The sequence below is a fragment of the Amaranthus tricolor genome, chromosome 1 (assembly GCF_026212465.1).
Source record: "Amaranthus tricolor cultivar Red isolate AtriRed21 chromosome 1, ASM2621246v1, whole genome shotgun sequence".
NCBI lineage: Eukaryota > Viridiplantae > Streptophyta > Magnoliopsida > Caryophyllales > Amaranthaceae > Amaranthus > Amaranthus tricolor.
In genome coordinates, this window is record NC_080047.1 from 33038543 (window position 1) to 33059293 (window position 20751).

Genomic DNA, 20751 nt, shown 5'->3' on the forward strand with positions numbered 1-20751 from the left:
TAAACATTATTGAGAGTTTTTTCATTTAAATAATTGTTCGCTTTATTCTTGATTGGTTTATATGGGAAAACGTATGTCAATTTTTTCTTGACTTATAGAGGTTGAGGAAGATGAATAAAGCAAAAAAGTGAAAGTTAGATTGTCTTTTTTTGGGTGAAAAAAATGAAACTTCATAAAGAGTTTAAATACGTATAGAATAAAATGGGAAAATGAGTCACCTAGAAAATATAACAGAATTATATCTATCATTAATGCTTATATATAGTCCTAAGGGATACATAATCATTTATGTAAATTATAATCATTAGGGCCCTAGGGGTGTTAAAAATATCCAATCCGGATTATCCGGTATTCAGTTTAAAAAATCGAATAAATTATCCGATTTTTGGAAACTGGATATCTCGATATTCGATTTTCTAATACTTTTATTATTTTATTTTTTTATTAAATAGATATTTTTTAATAAAAAAACTTTGTTTGTATTGTTGAATGTACTAATATTTTCTCATCTACGTCTAAGTTGCATAACTAGTTTTTTTTTTTTTTGAAATGAAACTACTTTATTGTTAATTAAATTAGATTTTTGGATATCCAACTATATTCCCAAAATAATTTTTTTCAATCTTTAAATATGCTTCATTAAGAAAAACCGAAATAAGCTTAACCTTTTATGTGTAAAAAATAACAAATTATGATTAAAAGAGCCTAAAAAATGTTTTAAAGTAAATAGGGAAATCCGGTATGTGTCCAAAAATGGATATCGGGAATTCAAATATCCGGTTTAATGCGGATCGAGACTGGAACATGATTTTCACTATTCGAAAAACACTATCCGAGGAAACTGGATATTTGAATTTCCTAATCCGAATCGATCCGATATCTGATTCAAACACCCCTAATAATTATTATCTTTATAGGCGCAAGTGTAGATTTGAATTTCATAATCTATACTTATAACATATTCAATTGAGATTTTATTTGATTCAACTCAATGCAAAGATCATTAATATAAATTTTTTATAGTTTATAATTATAATTATGCCGATTAAATGATACAATTAGGGTGAATAAGAGGGATTACTAGATAGTGAATAATACACTCCACCATTAAAAATATTAAAGTAAACCGTCCATTCATGCCTAATCATTATTGAAGATTAAAGATAATCCAAAGTCCAATCACCAATCTTCTTTACCAACTCTTCTACCAATTTACAAAAGTCTTCACACTACCATCCTATATCAATCAACAAACCACCATTACCAATCTGTTCTTCCATAATCTAACACAATTAGCTACCAAAAACTAGCATGAGCGATTCAGAGTGTAGTCGAATCGATGATCTTAAAGCATTTGATGAAGCAAAATCGGGTGTACAAGGACTGATAGAATCAGGAACAACAACTGTTCCTACCATATTTGTTAGATCAACGGAGGATCGTTCAAAAGATTTCGATACTTGTGTTGAAAACATAAGTGTACCTGTTTTGGATCTCGCCAATTTTAGCGCAAATGATGATAATCGTACAACAGAGGTTGCTAAAGAAATGGTTTCAGCTTCCAAAGAATGGGGATTCTTTCAAGTTGTAAATCATGGAATTCCATTGGAAACGTTGGATAAGATGATTGAATGTGGTCGTATGTTTCATGAACAAGATGCTGAGGCTAAGATGAAATATTATAGTCGTGATTTTTCTATGACGTTCACTTATGTGTCCAACCATGACTTGTATAAGTCAACTTCTGCTAATTGGAGGGATAACTTTTATTTCAACACTACTTTTTCTGGTAAAATGGATCCTCAACAGTTGCCTTCAATTTGCAAGTGAGTTCTTTTTACTTTTCTTGATATCTCAATTGTGTAATTTTTAATCTAGCATGGATTATTAGAGTTACAACTCAAATTATGTGTTAGACAAACAGCTGATAGCTAATGCCTAGTAGCTAGTTATAGTAACCAATTTGACTTGCTGATTTAGAACCTATCTTTGAACTTGCTCATTTACTAAACATTACCATTGTATATTTTGACTATCCAATTCTTTATATATATCAAAATAAGTTAAAATTGTCCAATAAAATATTTTGCCAAACATCCCAATCACTCTTTTGATTATTAATAACGGTGGACACCCCTTTTACATTCACAACTTCGTGGGAGAGACGGTTTATTTAAGAAACCATCTTTGGTTGGGCCGGCTCAAAAAGGAAAATATGGAGTAAGTTTTTCGATAAGTATTAAGGATATTGTGTAAGTAGGCATTTTGAATATTGTAAGTACTTAAGTACTTATTCGATGGGCATAAACTATATTGTAAGTAGACATTAAGGATATGATAAGTAGGCTAAAATTTTCGGTAGGTATTAAGAATATGTAAGTAGACATTTTAACGACTTTTCGTTGCCCATTAAGTATATTGTAAGTAGGTATTAAGGATAATGCAAATAGGCATTAAGGATACAGTAAACATTAAGATTTAATGATTTGGGCTTGAGAGACGTATCTTAAAGAGACGGTCTCTTAGGATACAGGCTCTTTTACATTTAGGATGTTACCATGGTAGATATTGTTTTTCTTTTTAGTTTTTAAATATTTTTTAGTTTATGGTAGACTTTAATGTTGATGGCCATTATCTGGGTTGCGACGGTTTTAGTTCCGACATTTTTCCGTTTCGGTTAAAAAAAAGTGGAATCTAATTCAAATTGTAGGGTTTTGGTTTTATGTGGTTCCTAGTACTTTAACTCTTGGGTTGCGCGGATTGAAACTGTAGGAATGCTTATGGATGATCGAATGCAACAAGAGGGGGGGTGAATTGTTGTGTTGTAAGTTTAAGATTTTTTGGCTCAACTTTTTGCGGAATTGTATCAAGTAAAGAACAAAACTTAAACTTAAGAACGAAAAGAAAAAATAATAAAAGGAGACAAGGATTTTACATGGAAACCTTCTTAGCCTAATAAGAAGGAAAAACCACGACCCCCCGGGATTTCAAAATTCTCACTATGTTTAGGCAATTAATTACAATTACACAAAACAATGTTTGCTTCACTTGAAGCTTCTCAATTCTCTAAATGCTTTACTCAAAGCTTCTCTACTTAGGCCTACTTCTCTTCTCTTCTCTTCTCTCCTTCTCTTTCTCTTCTCTCGTTTCTTTTCTCTATTACCTTAGACTTCCCACAAGTCTAATTACAACAAAAACACTCAATTACCCTTTACAAGGCCATTCTCTACTAAGATTAAAATTAAGTAGTTGCTCAAGAAAAATATAATGAATTAATTGGCATTAAAAACTTAGAATATTTTTCTCAATTAATCTCCCTTAGATGGACACTCTCAATGCATACCCAGCTTGTAACAGGCTCAAATTTCTTAATCTTAATCTTCCGATTAATTATTCCGAAATTTCTTTTCGAATTCCTAATCCTTTGGTTATCTAATTCAAATCACCTTTAATTCCTAAACCTTATTCCGATTTTTGTAATTTCTTCCAAATATTAAACTTAAAAATATATATATATTCTTAAATTTCTTTATAAGCACTAAAATATTATTTTATTATTTTATACTACGAAAAGTAAAATTTTAATATTATATTTACGGTTTTATTAAAACGTTACGTTTAAATTTCGTTTTCTTAAACTAACTTTACTACTTATCATTTTAACTTTACAACTTTGATTTAATTATTTTATACCTAAAAATTAACTATATTTTTCTTATTAACTTTAAGTATAGTTTTAACTAAAATTTTCTAAGTAAATTATCATATTTTCATAATCAAACCTTAATCATACTTTCCCATTAATCTAAAACATTTCACTAGCATAAACTAGAACCAAAATTTGATGAATCAAAATCCTTTCTACATCAATCCATAATGTTCATCACTTACACAAGCTATCACCATTTCCTTACACAAGTTATCCTTCTTCTACACTCCAAATTCTTACACATCCACTTACACACTCCAACTCTTACACATTCACTTACACACTTTAAATCACTTACACAAGTTAACCTTCTTTTTCATACAATCTTATGAACTAAAAAGTTGCCCAAAACCCATTATAAATACCCCTCCTTAGCCATGAGATCACTTGCACCCCCATCATCAAATCTTTCTACCATTCTTTCTTATATCTTCACTTCATTAACATCTTACTAACTTTATACCCTTTTTATTTGTTGAAGAATCAAATGAAGATGGAGCTTGATCTTATCACTTCTTAAGCCAATAATCATCAACTTTTGAAAAGTCAAGTATTATCTTTTGGAGCTTGGATATCATTTTCTTTTGGGTAATTGAAGATCTACTTCTTTGAAGCTTGGAACCTTGAAGACTTTCTCTTTTGGAGCTTATTTCCTTAAGTTCTTATTATCCTATTATTATTCTCTTACTTGGTTTAGCACCACCTTCGGAGGAAAATGGTACACATTTTCTTAACTCTCTCGTTATGTGATATTTATTTATGGTTACTCGATAATATAAAAGCATGATCAATATGATTTTATTTTAGTCATTTAAACTTTACATGGTAATATTAAAGTTATATCCAGTTTAGTGATATTTCGTCAAAACAATAATACTTTTGGCACACTCAAAAAAAAAGTCATATATATGGAAATTTTTTGATTAATATGATAATATAGATATATATGAATTTTACTAGTTAAATAAACTTATGTGTTTAAAATGATTTCATATCATCTTGGTGTTTTGATTTTTTTTTTGTTGGACTCAAGTAATTATAAAGAATTATTAATCGGTTTATCGGTAAAATAGTCAAACAAATTTGTTAAAATGCTTAGCATTGTTTTTCTTGAAAACTCATTTCATATAGATTTTGGACCCTTAATAATTTGTCGGATTATGTTATTTTTATAGTGATGATAGATCCGTTTTACTATTTTACTGGTTATTTGATAAAATATGTTATTAAGTACTTAGAAATATTACCCTTGACTGTTATGATTATTTATGACACAATAATGACTTAGTTTAGCCTCAGGAATCTTAGTATAGCTACGAAAATTTGTTATTTAATTAAATATTAATTTATTAGATACTAGTAATTTGTTTCTACTAAAAGGGTAGAATTGTCAAAAATTTGACTAGTGGAAGTTTGACTTATAAGAATGTAAACTATTTCGGTTTAGAGTCTTGTTTGATATTGCATGATATTGATTGTATGACTCTGATAGTAAGGTAACGTCGAACCATGGACCGGCATGTAAAATCCCGGCGTCCGTGTTAGCCGGCACGTAAAATGCGGTGTCAGACAGGGGGTCCGAGAAAAACTCATCCTGTGAAGTCTCGAGCATAACAGTATTGAGAGGAGTGACGACTCCCACTACAGTTAGGGTTTAGGACTATGGTCCTCACCTAACCAGACCCTTACATATATCAGTTGTCATTATTGTTGTGATCTTGTGATGTGCTATGATGGTAAAGCTATGAGGCTTAATTGAACTTGATTAAATAAGCATTAAGGTTACCAAGTATTTAGTAGCAGTAATGAACTTCTGCAAGTATTAAGAATGTAACTTAATGGCTTAGTAAAGGTCAATAATGAGTAATAACCTTCTATATTGTGCTTGATGATTATTTTGTAAGCATGATTTAACTATCGCATCATAAGCTTGTTGAGAAAATTTTACTCGGCTTTATCGCTGACCGATTTAATCGGCTGTCATCCGTATTATGGATGACAGTATTTTGCAGGAAAAATTAGCTCAGGTTTCGATCCAGGCCGCAACTTTAATTATTCTATCGAGGACTTAGCTTCAATGATTTTACTTGATGACTATATTGTACTTATGTTTTTTTTTTATCGTATTTAAGTAAACCTTATTTTATATTTTCTCAGTTGTAAGATATATTTTACTTATGTTTTGAACATTTTTTTATTTCAAATGGTTTTTAGCAGTTCGGCGTTTTACACTTCCGCATTATTTATCTTAAGTATAATTATTAATGTTAATTATGTAATGAGAGTGCCGCACCTGCTACACGTGGTATCAGAGCTAAAGTTACTCGAATCTTGGAATTTTAGTTCCATGTGAAATGCTCGATAGCTGACTAAATATATATATATATATATATATATATATATATATATATATATAAATTAAAAAAAAAAAGAAGAAGAAAAAAAAGAAAAGAATTTCAAATTATTTTCAAAACAAGTCTTCCTAAAAATTCTATTTGTTTTCTATGTGCTTATGTGACTATGTGTAAAATTACGTGCCAGATTAATTAAGTTAATGTGAAAGTCAATCACATGTTTAAAAATTTTTTTTAGGTAAGAAATGGCGTAACTTCATCTGATCACGAAGCTAGAGTTCGAGAGCTAGAAGCACAACTAGCTCGGATGGAAAGGACAAATGAGCGACTGATCACCCTCATGGAGAATCAGGCTAAAGAGGCCAATGACGACGGGAAATACTTTAAGAATATGGCATATCATCGCCCGCCGCAATACGACGGAGAAGCTGATCCGGTTCGCTTCGAGAATTGGCTCGCAGAGATGGAGAAACTTTTAGAGGTCATTAATTGTCCAGCGCACCTAAAAGTAAAGCTGGCTTCCTTCTACCTATCTGGTCCAGCAGAGTTATGGTGGCGTTCTGTCAAGGCCACTATGACTGATACCTTTTGGGATGACTTTCTTATGACTCTTCGTCAACAATTCTATCCGCCATCACTCCAACGGAAAAAGGAGAATGAGTTCTTACATCTTCGTCAGGGTCTTATGACCGTGATTGAGTACAGTTGTAAGTTCAATGAGCTGTCTCGATTTGCTTCTGACATTGTAAGCAAAGAAAGTGTTCGTGCATCCCGCTTCTTCGAGGGTCTTAATCTTAAGATCCAAAAGGGGATTGGGAAGTATTCTGACTTCCGAGATCTCTACGATCGAGCGCTTGAGTATGAGAGGATCCTTGACAAGGAGGACAACACCAACAAAAGAAAATTTGGTGGAGGCAACAACAACAGGAATAAGAGGCTAACCAATTGGGATCGCAAGCCGTTCCAACCAACAACTTCAACAAGAGTCACAGTTTGGAAGTGTCGCTTATGTGGTAAGGATCACCGAGGTCGTTCATGCACTGGGAAGATCATCTGCTTCAAATGCAAAAAGGAGGGTCATGTTTCCACTAACTGCCGAGAAGGGATCCAGTTGGGAGCTAGTAGTACTGGTAATTATGGAGCTCCTAGTTCTTCAGGAAATATTCAGAGTATTGCAGCTAGGAGGACTGCCGGTTTGCACGCTATTAGCAACCATGTAGACAATCTTCATCAGGCGTTTGAGGGTAAGGTCATTTCTGGTCACTTTGTCGTAGGAGACTCTTTGGCTCATATTCTTTTTGATTCAGGAGCTGACCGATCTTTTATCTCTTCTTCTTTCCTTCATAAATCCTCTATCTCTCTTGAACCTCAAAAATTTAATCTCCAAATTCTATTACCTGACGGTTCACCATTCCTATGTGACCGTATCTTTCCTAATTTCCCTCTTAAGATTTCGGACAACCATCTACCTGCCGATTTAATAGTGTTTGAGTTGGGTACATATGATATTATTTTGGGGATGGACTGGTTGGGACGTCATCATGCGGAGATTTTGTGTAAAGAGAAGATCGTTCGGGTTAAGGCTCCAGGTGGAGAATGTTTGATTAGGAAGAATTTTGTGTTTCCCATTCAGACCATTTCTGCAGTTCAAGCCATTGAGATGATTAAACATAGAGATAAGGGATATTTGTGTTTTATTACTAGTAGTGAGGAGAAAATCAAGTTAAGTCTTGAGGAAACCCCAATTGTTTGTGATTACCCTGATGTTTTCCCTGAGGATCTACCTGGTTTACCTCCAAGGAGAGAGGTTGACTTTCATATAGATCTAATTCCTGATGCTACCCCTATCTCTAGGACTCCGTACCGTTTTGCTCCAGCTGAGTTAGCCGAATTGAAAAAGCAATTAGATGAGCTATTGGAGAAAGGTTTTATCCGACCTAGTGTGTCACCCTGGGGAGCCCCTGTTCTGTTTGTGAAGAAGAAGGATGGAACGATGAGATTGTGTATTGATTATAGGGAGATTAATAAGATCACCATTAAGAACCGTTACCCTTTGCCCAGGATAGATGATTTGTTTGATCAGCTAAGAGGCGCTCAGGTGTTCTCGAAGATTGATTTAAGGTCTGGATATCATCAATTGAGGATAGCGAAGGAGGATGTTTCTAAAACAGCATTTCGGACCCGATATGGACATTATGAGTTTTTGGTGATGCCATTTGGGTTAACAAATGCACCTGCAGCATTTATGGATTTGATGCAGAGGTATCTTCGTCCTTATTTGGATAAATTTGTGGTTGTTTTTATCGATGATATTTTGGTATATTCAAGGAGTAGGGAAGAACATGAAAAACACTTGAGAATGATTCTAGAGCTTTTGAGAAAAGAGAAATTGTATGGGAAGTTTAGTAAGTGTGAGTTTTGGCTTGAGGAAATTTCTTTTCTAGGTCATATGGTGTCTAAGGGTGGAATTTCTGTAGATCCTGAGAAGATTAAAGCAATAACGGACTGGCCGATTCCTAGAAATGTGACTGAAGTTCGGAGCTTTTTAGGATTAGCTGGGTACTATAGGAAATATGTTGAAAACTTTTCTAAGGTTGCTCGTCCCATGTTTAAGCTGTTGAAGAAAGGGATACGATTTCAGTGGAATGAGAGGCACACAATTGCTTTCGAGGAATTAAAGAAAAGACTTACTACTGCCCCTGTTTTAGCAATGCCTGATTGTAGCAAGCCATTCGAGGTCTATTGTGATGCTTCATTCGAAGGTTTAGGTTGTGTACTTATGCAAGAAGGAAAGGTCATAGCTTATGCATCGAGGCAGTTAAGGCCACATGAGGTGAATTACCCCGTGCATGACATTGAACTTGCTGCAGTGATCTTTGCTTTGAAGTTGTGGAGACATTATTTGTATGGGTTACCGTGTAAGATCTACACTGATCATCAAAATTTGAGGTATGTCTTCAACCAAAAAGAATTGAACATGCGCCAAAGGCGGTGGCTTGAGGTTATTAAGGATTATGATCTTGAAATTGTGTACCACCCTGGAAAAGCGAATAAGGTAGCTGATGCCTTAAGTAGGAGACCGAGAGTGTCTGTGAATGCCATTATGTCTGTACCATGGGAGTTGTATCGTGAGATGCAGAGTTTGAGATTAGAGATTTGTAGTCGACACGAGGTTGGTCAGTATTTGGGAGCAATGACTATACAACCCACTTTGTTTGATCGTATAATTGAGGCACAACTTGAGGATCCAGAGATTGTTGAGTTGATCCATAGAGTTGAGAAAAATGAGACTGATGCTTTTGAGTTAGGAGAAAGAGGAGAGTTGAGGATGAACGGTAGATTGTGTGTTCCAAATCAATTTGAATTGAAGAATGAGATTCTGAAGGAAGGTCATCAAAGTTTATTTCATTTGCATCCAGGTCGAGATAAGATGATTGAGGAGATAAGAGAGATATTTTGGTGGAAAGGTCTAAGGAAAGATGTCTCTAATTTTGTGTCTAAGTGCCTAGTCTGCCAGAGGGTAAAGTTCGAGAGACAAAAGAGTTCAGGGTTGCTTCAACCGTTGCCTGTCCCAGATTGGAAGTGGGACTCGATTTCTATGGACTTTGTGGTAGGGCTGCCAAGGACCCAACGAGGGAATGATGTTATTTGGGTCATTGTTGATAGATTGACCAAGGTCGCTAGATTTGTGCCAATGAAGAATACTTGGGGGGCCAAGCAATTAGCAGATACCTATGTCCGAGAGATTGTCAGACTTCATGGTGTTCCGAGGACTATTGTTTCGGATAGGGATCCGAAGTTTTTATCGAGGTTTTGGGAAAAGTTGCAGGAAGCTTTTGGGAGTAAGTTGTGCTTGAGTACTGCTTTTCATCCTGCGACTGATGGTCAGACTGAGAGAACTATTCAGACTTTAGAGGATCTTTTGAGATGTTGTGTGTTGGACTTTAAGGGTTCTTGGGAAGATAAATTGCCGATGGTGGAGTTCGCCTACAACAACAGTTTCCAATCTAGTATTAGGATGGCACCGTATGAAGCTCTTTATGGAAGGAAGTGTCGAGTACCTTTGTGTTGGGATTTGATGGATAGGACCATTCCCGAAGGTCCAGATGTGATTCAGGAATCCATTGATGCTCTGAAGATTGTTCAACAGAACATGAGAGCAGCACAGAGCCGACAAAAGAGTTATGCTGATAATCGTCGAAAGATGTTGCAATTTGAGGTTGGCGACAAGGTTTTCCTAAAGGTTTCACCTACAAGGGGTGTCCAGCGTTTTGGAGTTCGAGGAAAGTTGAGTCCAAAATTTATTGGACCTTTTGAGATCCTAAGGAGAGTCGGGGAAGTTTCTTATGAGTTGGCTTTACCTCCAAGTTTAGCAAAAGTTCATAATGTGTTCCATGTTTCACAGTTGAGGAAGTATGTTCACGATCCGTCTCATGTTCTAGCTCACGAGCCACTTTTGATTGAGGAGTCTTTGGTGTATGAGGAACGACCAATCAGGATCTTAGATACCCGAGTAAAAGAGTTGAGAAATTCGAGGATTCCATTGGTCAAGGTTTTGTGGTCAAACCACGGGGTTGAAGAGGCGACTTGGGAAAAAGAGATCGACATGAGAGAGCGTTATCCTAACCTTTTTGGTAAGTCCTAGTTTCGGGACGAAACTATCTAAAGGGGGAAAGAGTTGTAACAGGCTCAAATTTCTTAATCTTAATCTTCCGATTAATTATTCCGAAATTTCTTTTCGAATTCCTAATCCTTTGGTTATCTAATTCAAATCACCTTTAATTCCTAAACCTTATTCCGATTTTTGTAATTTCTTCCAAATATTAAACTTAAAAATATATATATATTCTTAAATTTCTTTATAAGCACTAAAATATTATTTTATTATTTTATACTACGAAAAGTAAAATTTTAATATTATATTTACGGTTTTATTAAAACGTTACGTTTAAATTTCGTTTTCTTAAACTAACTTTACTACTTATCATTTTAACTTTACAACTTTGATTTAATTATTTTATACCTAAAAATTAACTATATTTTTCTTATTAACTTTAAGTATAGTTTTAACTAAAATTTTCTAAGTAAATTATCATATTTTCATAATCAAACCTTAATCATACTTTCCCATTAATCTAAAACATTTCACTAGCATAAACTAGAACCAAAATTTGATGAATCAAAATCCTTTCTACATCAATCCATAATGTTCATCACTTACACAAGCTATCACCATTTCCTTACACAAGTTATCCTTCTTCTACACTCCAAATTCTTACACATCCACTTACACACTCCAACTCTTACACATTCACTTACACACTTTAAATCACTTACACAAGTTAACCTTCTTTTTCATACAATCTTATGAACTAAAAAGTTGCCCAAAACCCATTATAAATACCCCTCCTTAGCCATGAGATCACTTGCACCCCCATCATCAAATCTTTCTACCATTCTTTCTTATATCTTCACTTCATTAACATCTTACTAACTTTATACCCTTTTTATTTGTTGAAGAATCAAATGAAGATGGAGCTTGATCTTATCACTTCTTAAGCCAATAATCATCAACTTTTGAAAAGTCAAGTATTATCTTTTGGAGCTTGGATATCATTTTCTTTTGGGTAATTGAAGATCTACTTCTTTGAAGCTTGGAACCTTGAAGACTTTCTCTTTTGGAGCTTATTTCCTTAAGTTCTTATTATCCTATTATTATTCTCTTACTTGGTTTAGCACCACCTTCGGAGGAAAATGGTACACATTTTCTTAACTCTCTCGTTATGTGATATTTATTTATGGTTACTCGATAATATAAAAGCATGATCAATATGATTTTATTTTAGTCATTTAAACTTTACATGGTAATATTAAAGTTATATCCAGTTTAGTGATATTTCGTCAAAACAATAATACTTTTGGCACACTCAAAAAAAAAGTCATATATATGGAAATTTTTTGATTAATATGATAATATAGATATATATGAATTTTACTAGTTAAATAAACTTATGTGTTTAAAATGATTTCATATCATCTTGGTGTTTTGATTTTTTTTTTGTTGGACTCAAGTAATTATAAAGAATTATTAATCGGTTTATCGGTAAAATAGTCAAACAAATTTGTTAAAATGCTTAGCATTGTTTTTCTTGAAAACTCATTTCATATAGATTTTGGACCCTTAATAATTTGTCGGATTATGTTATTTTTATAGTGATGATAGATCCGTTTTACTATTTTACTGGTTATTTGATAAAATATGTTATTAAGTACTTAGAAATATTACCCTTGACTGTTATGATTATTTATGACACAATAATGACTTAGTTTAGCCTCAGGAATCTTAGTATAGCTACGAAAATTTGTTATTTAATTAAATATTAATTTATTAGATACTAGTAATTTGTTTCTACTAAAAGGGTAGAATTGTCAAAAATTTGACTAGTGGAAGTTTGACTTATAAGAATGTAAACTATTTCGGTTTAGAGTCTTGTTTGATATTGCATGATATTGATTGTATGACTCTGATAGTAAGGTAACGTCGAACCATGGACCGGCATGTAAAATCCCGGCGTCCGTGTTAGCCGGCACGTAAAATGCGGTGTCAGACAGGGGGTCCGAGAAAAACTCATCCTGTGAAGTCTCGAGCATAACAGTATTGAGAGGAGTGACGACTCCCACTACAGTTAGGGTTTAGGACTATGGTCCTCACCTAACCAGACCCTTACATATATCAGTTGTCATTATTGTTGTGATCTTGTGATGTGCTATGATGGTAAAGCTATGAGGCTTAATTGAACTTGATTAAATAAGCATTAAGGTTACCAAGTATTTAGTAGCAGTAATGAACTTCTGCAAGTATTAAGAATGTAACTTAATGGCTTAGTAAAGGTCAATAATGAGTAATAACCTTCTATATTGTGCTTGATGATTATTTTGTAAGCATGATTTAACTATCGCATCATAAGCTTGTTGAGAAAATTTTACTCGGCTTTATCGCTGACCGATTTAATCGGCTGTCATCCGTATTATGGATGACAGTATTTTGCAGGAAAAATTAGCTCAGGTTTCGATCCAGGCCGCAACTTTAATTATTCTATCGAGGACTTAGCTTCAATGATTTTACTTGATGACTATATTGTACTTATGTTTTTTTTTTATCGTATTTAAGTAAACCTTATTTTATATTTTCTCAGTTGTAAGATATATTTTACTTATGTTTTGAACATTTTTTTATTTCAAATGGTTTTTAGCAGTTCGGCGTTTTACACTTCCGCATTATTTATCTTAAGTATAATTATTAATGTTAATTATGTAATGAGAGTGCCGCACCTGCTACACAGCTGAACCGTAGTTTCCCTCTTTTATAAGGGGAACAACCATCAGTGCACTCAGCCCACGTTCTCCATGAGGTGCATTCATCCCACGACTTCCATAACTTACTTGCTCCCAAAGAAAGTGGGAAGTTAGTTGAAAGTAGAGGTGGAAAATAGCTGCTGAATTCTTGCACGGTTAATATTACATGGGTAAAAGGAAGATCCTAAAATGTAGGAGACTAATTCAAAGTAGAGAACAAGTCTCTTGGATGTCCGAGTTTATAGGAGATAATCAAGGAATTAGTCTTCTCCATATTTTTAGGCGTATTAAAAATATTTTGCCAATTAATAAATAAATTTAATTAAGCAACTAATTAAATTTTAACCTTTTACATTAACTAAAAACAGAAAACATAATTTTCGTAACTTCCAGTCAATGTCTTCTTCAGACCTGTATCATGGGGAACAGCGCACTGTCTCCATCTACAACTTTCATCAGAACTTCAACTCTAGGAACAGTAAACTGTCTTCTAAAGCAATAGCCCAACTTCTTGGATATTTGAGACATGTGCAGCTTCCACGAATCAAGTCATAGGCTTCATCAACGATTCAAATTAAATCGGATATATACCTACAAAACAATCTCTAAAAATATGTTTGTTTATTAAAAGTGAAGTCATCATCAAAACCTTAAGAGGCCACAAATTGAAACGTTTATTCAACTCTTTGTTTTTTTTTTTTGCTTTATATTTGCAAATAAAAAATCATATTAAGTATCAAAAATAATTTGGACATACCTTTGTTAAATATTATCGAATTCGCACATCAATCGTCATTAAAAGATTTACTAAAAAAACATAGTTAATAAAACAATGACAAATTAATAATAAAGATGATAAATAAAAAAGAAAGATAATGTATGTAAACATAGTATCTTGAAGAAATAGTAATAAGGTACTTACATATCCGGAAGCAATTATAGTCCGCGTAAGTTCTTGTCATGTTATTTATAGTTGTTAGCTGTTCTCCAATTTTCTACTTGCTTCTTGTCATATTATTTTTTTTTTGTTTTTATTTATCAATTTTCTTAATTAATTAATTGATTTATTTATTTATACTTAATATACATAGTTTTTATTTATTTTATTATTTTTTATTATTTTTTATTATTTATATATTAGGAAAATTTTTTTATCCAATTATAGTTCAATCATAAAAGTAATCTCTGCTATAGATTAGCTCAAAATAATGCACAGTACTGGCATGAACTTCTCAAAATAATCTAAAGTATTGTTTATCTTCTTAAAATACACCCAATTATATTAATAAAAAGCGTACTTTGGTGTATTTTTAGAAAGTTACCCAAATAGTATAGATTATTTTGAATTAATCAATTAGTATTATTTTGAACGTACGAGTCCTAGGAATTATTATTATATATTTATATTAAATCATTTATAATTACTGTAATTAGTTTTATCTATGATTTGTGAGTAATTGTTATTTTTGTTTATAATTTATTGTAAAAATTATAATTATTTTCGTTGTTATTAAAAAATATTATTGTGATAATGAATTATAATTATGGTTAAAATTTATTATTATTTTGGGATTAGGGATTGATAATGGTTATTATTTATTGTTATTGTTAGCGAACATTATTAGATAATAGAAAATGATAACAAAGTTTAAGACCAAATTAAAAACGCATAAATACTGTTTCATTTAACAAACTATTCAGCTCTGTTGTTCGCCCGGAAAACAAGGTGAGGACCTATTTAAGGGATAAGAAATGGATTGGACATCACGTTTTACCAGTCAAGGTTCACATAATAAGTGGTCTCTAAAGAAATGAATACTCGAATGAGTGTTTGCCGCCAACATCTCAATGATAATAGTCATCAACCCTTATGAGACTGAATATAAACTCTCTATGCTAATCAATAGGCGTCAACAGGTCAGAGTGGGGCATGAGATATATGCCGTACTTATCCCAGTTGTTAAGAACAAATACTTACGATGTTAAGAACAAACAACACTTACGATCGCCAAATACTTACGATGTTAAGAACAAACAACAATGAGCAAAATTAAGTTTGACAAAGTAACAAACAAGGACACAAAGATTTAAGGAGGTTCACCCAATGATGGCTACGTCCTCCGTGGTGTGTAGTTTATGTTTATATTATATCAAATGAATACAAACAACACTTCAATATGAAGAATTACAATTGAGATAGAGATAACAACAATAGGCTATGTGTTTGGCTTAAGGGTTGTGTTTGATGTGTTTTTACATACATACTTGAAGTGTGGGTATGAGAGCCCTATTTATAGTACTAGGTACTGAAGATGAATGGCTCACATAAATACATAGTTAATTTTGGGTAATGAATACTAAGAATTAAGTACAAGGATTTGAAGAGGCATTATCTCAAGAGTCACACACATGAATACTCTTCACCTTAATCTTCATTAACACCAACAATTCCCATGAATACTCTTCACCTTATTACACCCTTTTGGATTCCACAACTCAAGAGTCACACTCATGAATTCATCCCATTAAAGTGCACTCAAGTCACACATTAGTATACTCCCATAATCACATTAGTATACTACTATTCATAACAATAGGCGTCAACAGGTCAGAGTGGGGCATGAGATATATGCCGTACTTATCCCAGTTGTCTAACTGGTCTTTCAAATAAATATAACACCACGATATCAAATCATGTAATACACCTAAGATAGTTCGCCGGTGTTCCCTCAATATCTTCGATGGATATTTAATATGCTGAAATGAAAACCTCAAAGAGGTTCAACAATGAAAAACAAATTAAAAACAAATGCAAAAGATGAACACAAGTGTTTATTATGTATCAAGGATACCTCCCCCTCTCAAATGTATTTTATTATATTGAATTCAACAATTACAAGTATAATAAACCTTCCCTTATCTTGAGATTAATTCACTCAAGATCAAAATACCAAAATAATGATGAACACTCTTAAGTTTCGGTCAAAGTAATAGCTTTCTCTCAATATGTGTTTTGTGCACTTTGCTCTATGAGTGATATTTACTTTTATAGAAGAAAGCGCGTATCATTCTTAGAGTCACACTTCAATGCACCATAAAGCACAATTACATCACACAATTAACATACCAATTAAGTATGACAATAAACATCACAATAAACAAGCATTAAACTAGGAGTTACACAACCTTTCAATGCCTTTCAAGTGGCCAAACTGACCAAAAAGGAATCCGAGGCACAGTGCTCGAACGAGCACTTAGTTCAGAACCCACCTGCACCATGTGCCTTGAATGAGCACTTTATTGCCTTGAACGAGCACTCCTCTGCAGTCCACTTTTGACTTAGTTTTCATGTTGCCTTGTTCAAGCAACCTTCATACCATGCCTTGCCTTGTTCAAGGCATGGTTCCACCCGTTGGTGAAGCCTCATTTGCTTCATATTAAGCACCTCACCGATCGTTCTAGACCTTAAACCATTCACATACGACACATCCTTATCGTTTCTCTGTAAAGTACAAGCTAAATCATGTTTGATTAAGTAGCTAAATTCATCTTTACTAGGTGTTTTGTGATTATCAATCATATTTCTACATATTTAACAACATAACAAATAATAAATAGTCAAAAAAAGTTTTAGTTAAGAAATAATTAATAATAACAAAAGAAAGGATCACATTGCAGAAAATGTGTGACTAGATCTAGACACAGTCACACGTTTTTCTTATGAATTAGGATTTCGAATTGGACGAATCATAAATCATAATCACCATTCCCTTTCCAACTATTATTGCCCTTTTCAAATGATTGTTAACCACATACATGTTTTGAGTGATCAAACTTCATAAAATATTTATGTTTGCAGGGATGCTGTGTTGGAGTATGTAAATCAAATCCTTAAGTTGTGTGATCGAGTACTTATGTTACTATCAATAGGTCTTGATTTAAAACCAGAAACACTTGGAGAACTAGAAATTAAGAAAGGCTGGAATTTAGGTTGCAACTATTACCCAGCATGTCCAGAACCAGAATTAACATTAGGAGCTCACGGACATGCTGATACCAACTTCTTGACAATACTGTTGCAAGATCAAATTGGCGGCCTTCAAGTTCTTCATCAAAACAAATGGGTTAATGTTAACCCTATTTATGGCGCCTTGATTGTTAACATTGGTGATGCACTTCAGGTTTCAAATTATTTTTTTTTTTTGCAATTATTTAATCTTTAGTTCGTATATAGTATATAACATATTGCTTTTTTCAACTATGAGGTTAAGCTTTTGTTACCAAAGTCATAGAAGAAATCTCATCCATCCTTCAGATCAAATGGGATATTTAACACAATATGTAAGTGAGACATAAGTTGCATTCACACATCTAATCCAAATTACTCTCGTGAGAAAACGCCTGATAAAATATATATGTTGGGGTTTAAACCATCAGCTTAAGCTTTTGGTTACCAATGTTACAAAAGGAATCTCATCCATCCCTGAGATCAAATGGAATATTCAGCATGATATATGAAGGAGACATGTGTTAAATTTCACCCTTATAACCCAAATGAGTCTCGTGGGAGGAGCTATGCATAGGCAAACCCACACCAAGGGCCAGGGGAGGCCCGACCCTCCTTGCTGAAAATGCAATCTTTTGTAATTTTGGCATTGGCTATTCTTATTAATATGATATATAATTTAAAGAATGATAAATATAATAAAAATTACTATAGCCCAATGGTTGGGTTAACATATTTGTGATCTAAGGTTAAGGGATCGAACCCAAATTTGAACTATTATTTTTTAATATACTGATAAATTTATATTAGAATGTCAATATTTTTTATCTTTTATAATTTCACATTCATCCTTTTTAATATGTGTGTTTATATTTTTGTTATCTTAATTTTAATAGCGTTATTTTGGAGACATAATAGGCAAATTTATGGAGTCAAAAACAGATTGTTTTTTTTCAAAAGAAGTAAATATAGGGAAGCTTCAACACTAGTTGTTAATATAATTTTTACTATAATTCATGATCATTTTGGTGTATATGATTTTAAAATTTTCATAGTTTAACTAATTTTTATATAATAAATAATTTGCTAGTATATCGACAATTTAGTCCCTCTAATTTAAAATCCTAGATTCGCCCCAAGAGCAATGCCGGGGCTTTAACCACTAGTTTAAGATTTTGATTGAGCTACTCGGTTGACATTTGGCTCAACATTGGTATAAGCAAGTCATGTCTTAGTTCTCATGTTAAAGCAAGTGCCAATAATCTTAGTGATGACGTTCACTTTAAACATATAGTCGAACATGCTTTGTCTTGTACTTTAGAGAGGGTCGATAAAGATGTGTCGAATATGGGTGGTTTAAGGTTTGGAACGGTTGATGAGAGTTGCTTGATCAAAGCAACAAGAAGTGAGACTGACTGTGAGTGGCTCGAACAACCGCTCGGTCGAGCAAAGAGTGGCTCGACCGGTCGAGCGGGGGTGGCTCGGTCGAGCAACTTGTCGAGCAAGATGTGCAGATCAGGTCAGTAGCTTCTCTGGAAGCTCGCTCAACCGAGCGAGGTAGTGGCTCGGGTCGAGCGGAAGTTCAGAAGGCTACATTGGATTCTGTTTTCATCAGAATGTGAAGTGACTATGCAATTATGTGGTGCATTACTTCTATTGTTTATTGTAATGTTTATTATCATAGTTAATTAGGAAGTTAATTAGATGTTAATTATGAGTTTATGGTGATTTATGAGGGAATACTAAGGGTGATGAATACTTGGCTATAAATAAGATTCATCACCCATAGTAACATTCACCACAAACACACATATTGTTGAGAGGGCTATTGCATTGTTAGAAACTTGAGAGTGTTCTTACTTTGCTTTAGTATTTGTGATCTTGAGAGATTGTTCTCAAGATAAGGGAGGTTTATTATACTTGTAATTGTTGAATTCATTATAATAAACTTTATTTGAGGGGGAGGTATTCAAGATACCTCATAAACACTTGTGTTCATTTTTGCATTATATTTTCATTTGTTTTTCTTTGTTGAACCTCTTTGAGGCTTGCGCTTTCATCTCACATATTAGTTCAATGACGCAGATGGTATCAAATGACCAATTGAAAAGTGTGTATCACAGAGTAATTGCAAAAAATGTTGGACCAAGGATATCTCTTCCATTGTTTTTCAATGGTCTTTTTTCATCTAAGAAGATTTATGGTCCAATTAAGGAGCTGATTTCAGAAGAAAATCCACCTATTTATAAGGATTTTACGATTGAAGAGATGATGACATACTTCTTTTCCAAGTCTCTTGATGATTTGGGAATTGAACATTTTAAACTAAACTCGATATTGTGATCATGTAAGGATGGATTTATAGCAATTATATTTCTTTTTGAAATATTTGAAAGGACAAAAAATAATAAACTTGTACTTTAATGTTCATAATTTTGGAATTTTTAATCGACATTTAAGTACCTGTTATGAGAAGTTGTTATTTAATGTTCAGTGATCAGAGAACTAGTAGATCAATTTGATCCAGGAAGGACTTATTTTGCTAAAATAAAGTTGATTCAATTGAGCCAACTTATTTTGTGTTGGATATACCATGTACTATTTAATTAGTGTGTCAAAACTTAAGTCCAAAAGAAGAGGCAAACAAACAACAAACACATAAGACAAAGATAAACAACGCGTCGTCGCTTATCCCTGAAACGTGATTATGTCGTTGGATAGAACAAAAAGTCAACTCGTTGCTTAAGTAATAAGTTGGCGCTAGAGAAAATAGTGACCTGTTTTTTTTTCTGGAAAGCAATATTTCTCGTTTTTTGTTGCTTTGTTGGTTATTTTGCTTATGTAAGGTTGTGTTCTTTCATGAAATTTAATCAACGATCACTTAAATGTTTGAATAGTGGTATTAGAACCATGCAAAACACTACTTTCTCATTCCATTTTGTTTCTCCACTTAAAGTTTTTCCACCTTAGGAAAGAGAAATTAATATTAGATTTTTGGAGTATATATATTGAAGATAAAATATATTCATGTGAAATCTTATTAGATTCGTCTTGATGCAAAGTTTTATAGTATATAATTTATACAATTTTTATAATGCGTACTTAAAATATTATGGCTCAAAAATATGCGTGAAACAAGTAAAGTAGACAAGTAAAAAGAACGAAAGGAGTATCATAAATAGTGGAAGTTGCATTATAGGATAGTTGGTTGATCATAATCATAATTTCAAATTTTATGTTCATCATTTATTTATTTTCTATATTTTTCCTCTACATGCATATGGTTATAAAATGTTGCAAACTCCATTACCATATTTCAATTTTTA

The 20751-nt window shown here is 33.1% G+C and overlaps 1 protein-coding gene across 2 annotated transcripts; it reads left to right on the top strand.

Moving 5' to 3' along the window:
* Positions 1-1081: 1081 nt before the first annotated feature.
* Positions 1082-20197, top strand: LOC130813827 (deacetoxyvindoline 4-hydroxylase-like). 2 transcript variants are annotated; one of them, XM_057679723.1, is made up of 3 exons: positions 1082-1826; positions 17279-17600; positions 19511-20197. In XM_057679723.1, exons 1-3 carry the CDS (start codon positions 1312-1314, stop codon positions 19766-19768), a joined length of 1095 nt encoding a protein of 364 aa, XP_057535706.1. In that variant the 5' UTR covers positions 1082-1311; the 3' UTR covers positions 19769-20197. The 2 variants fall into 2 exon arrangements, 1 of the variants encoding a protein (XP_057535706.1); XR_009042238.1 differs by having other exon boundaries at positions 1087-1826; positions 17279-17760; positions 19511-19645.
* Positions 20198-20751: the final 554 nt, after the last annotated feature.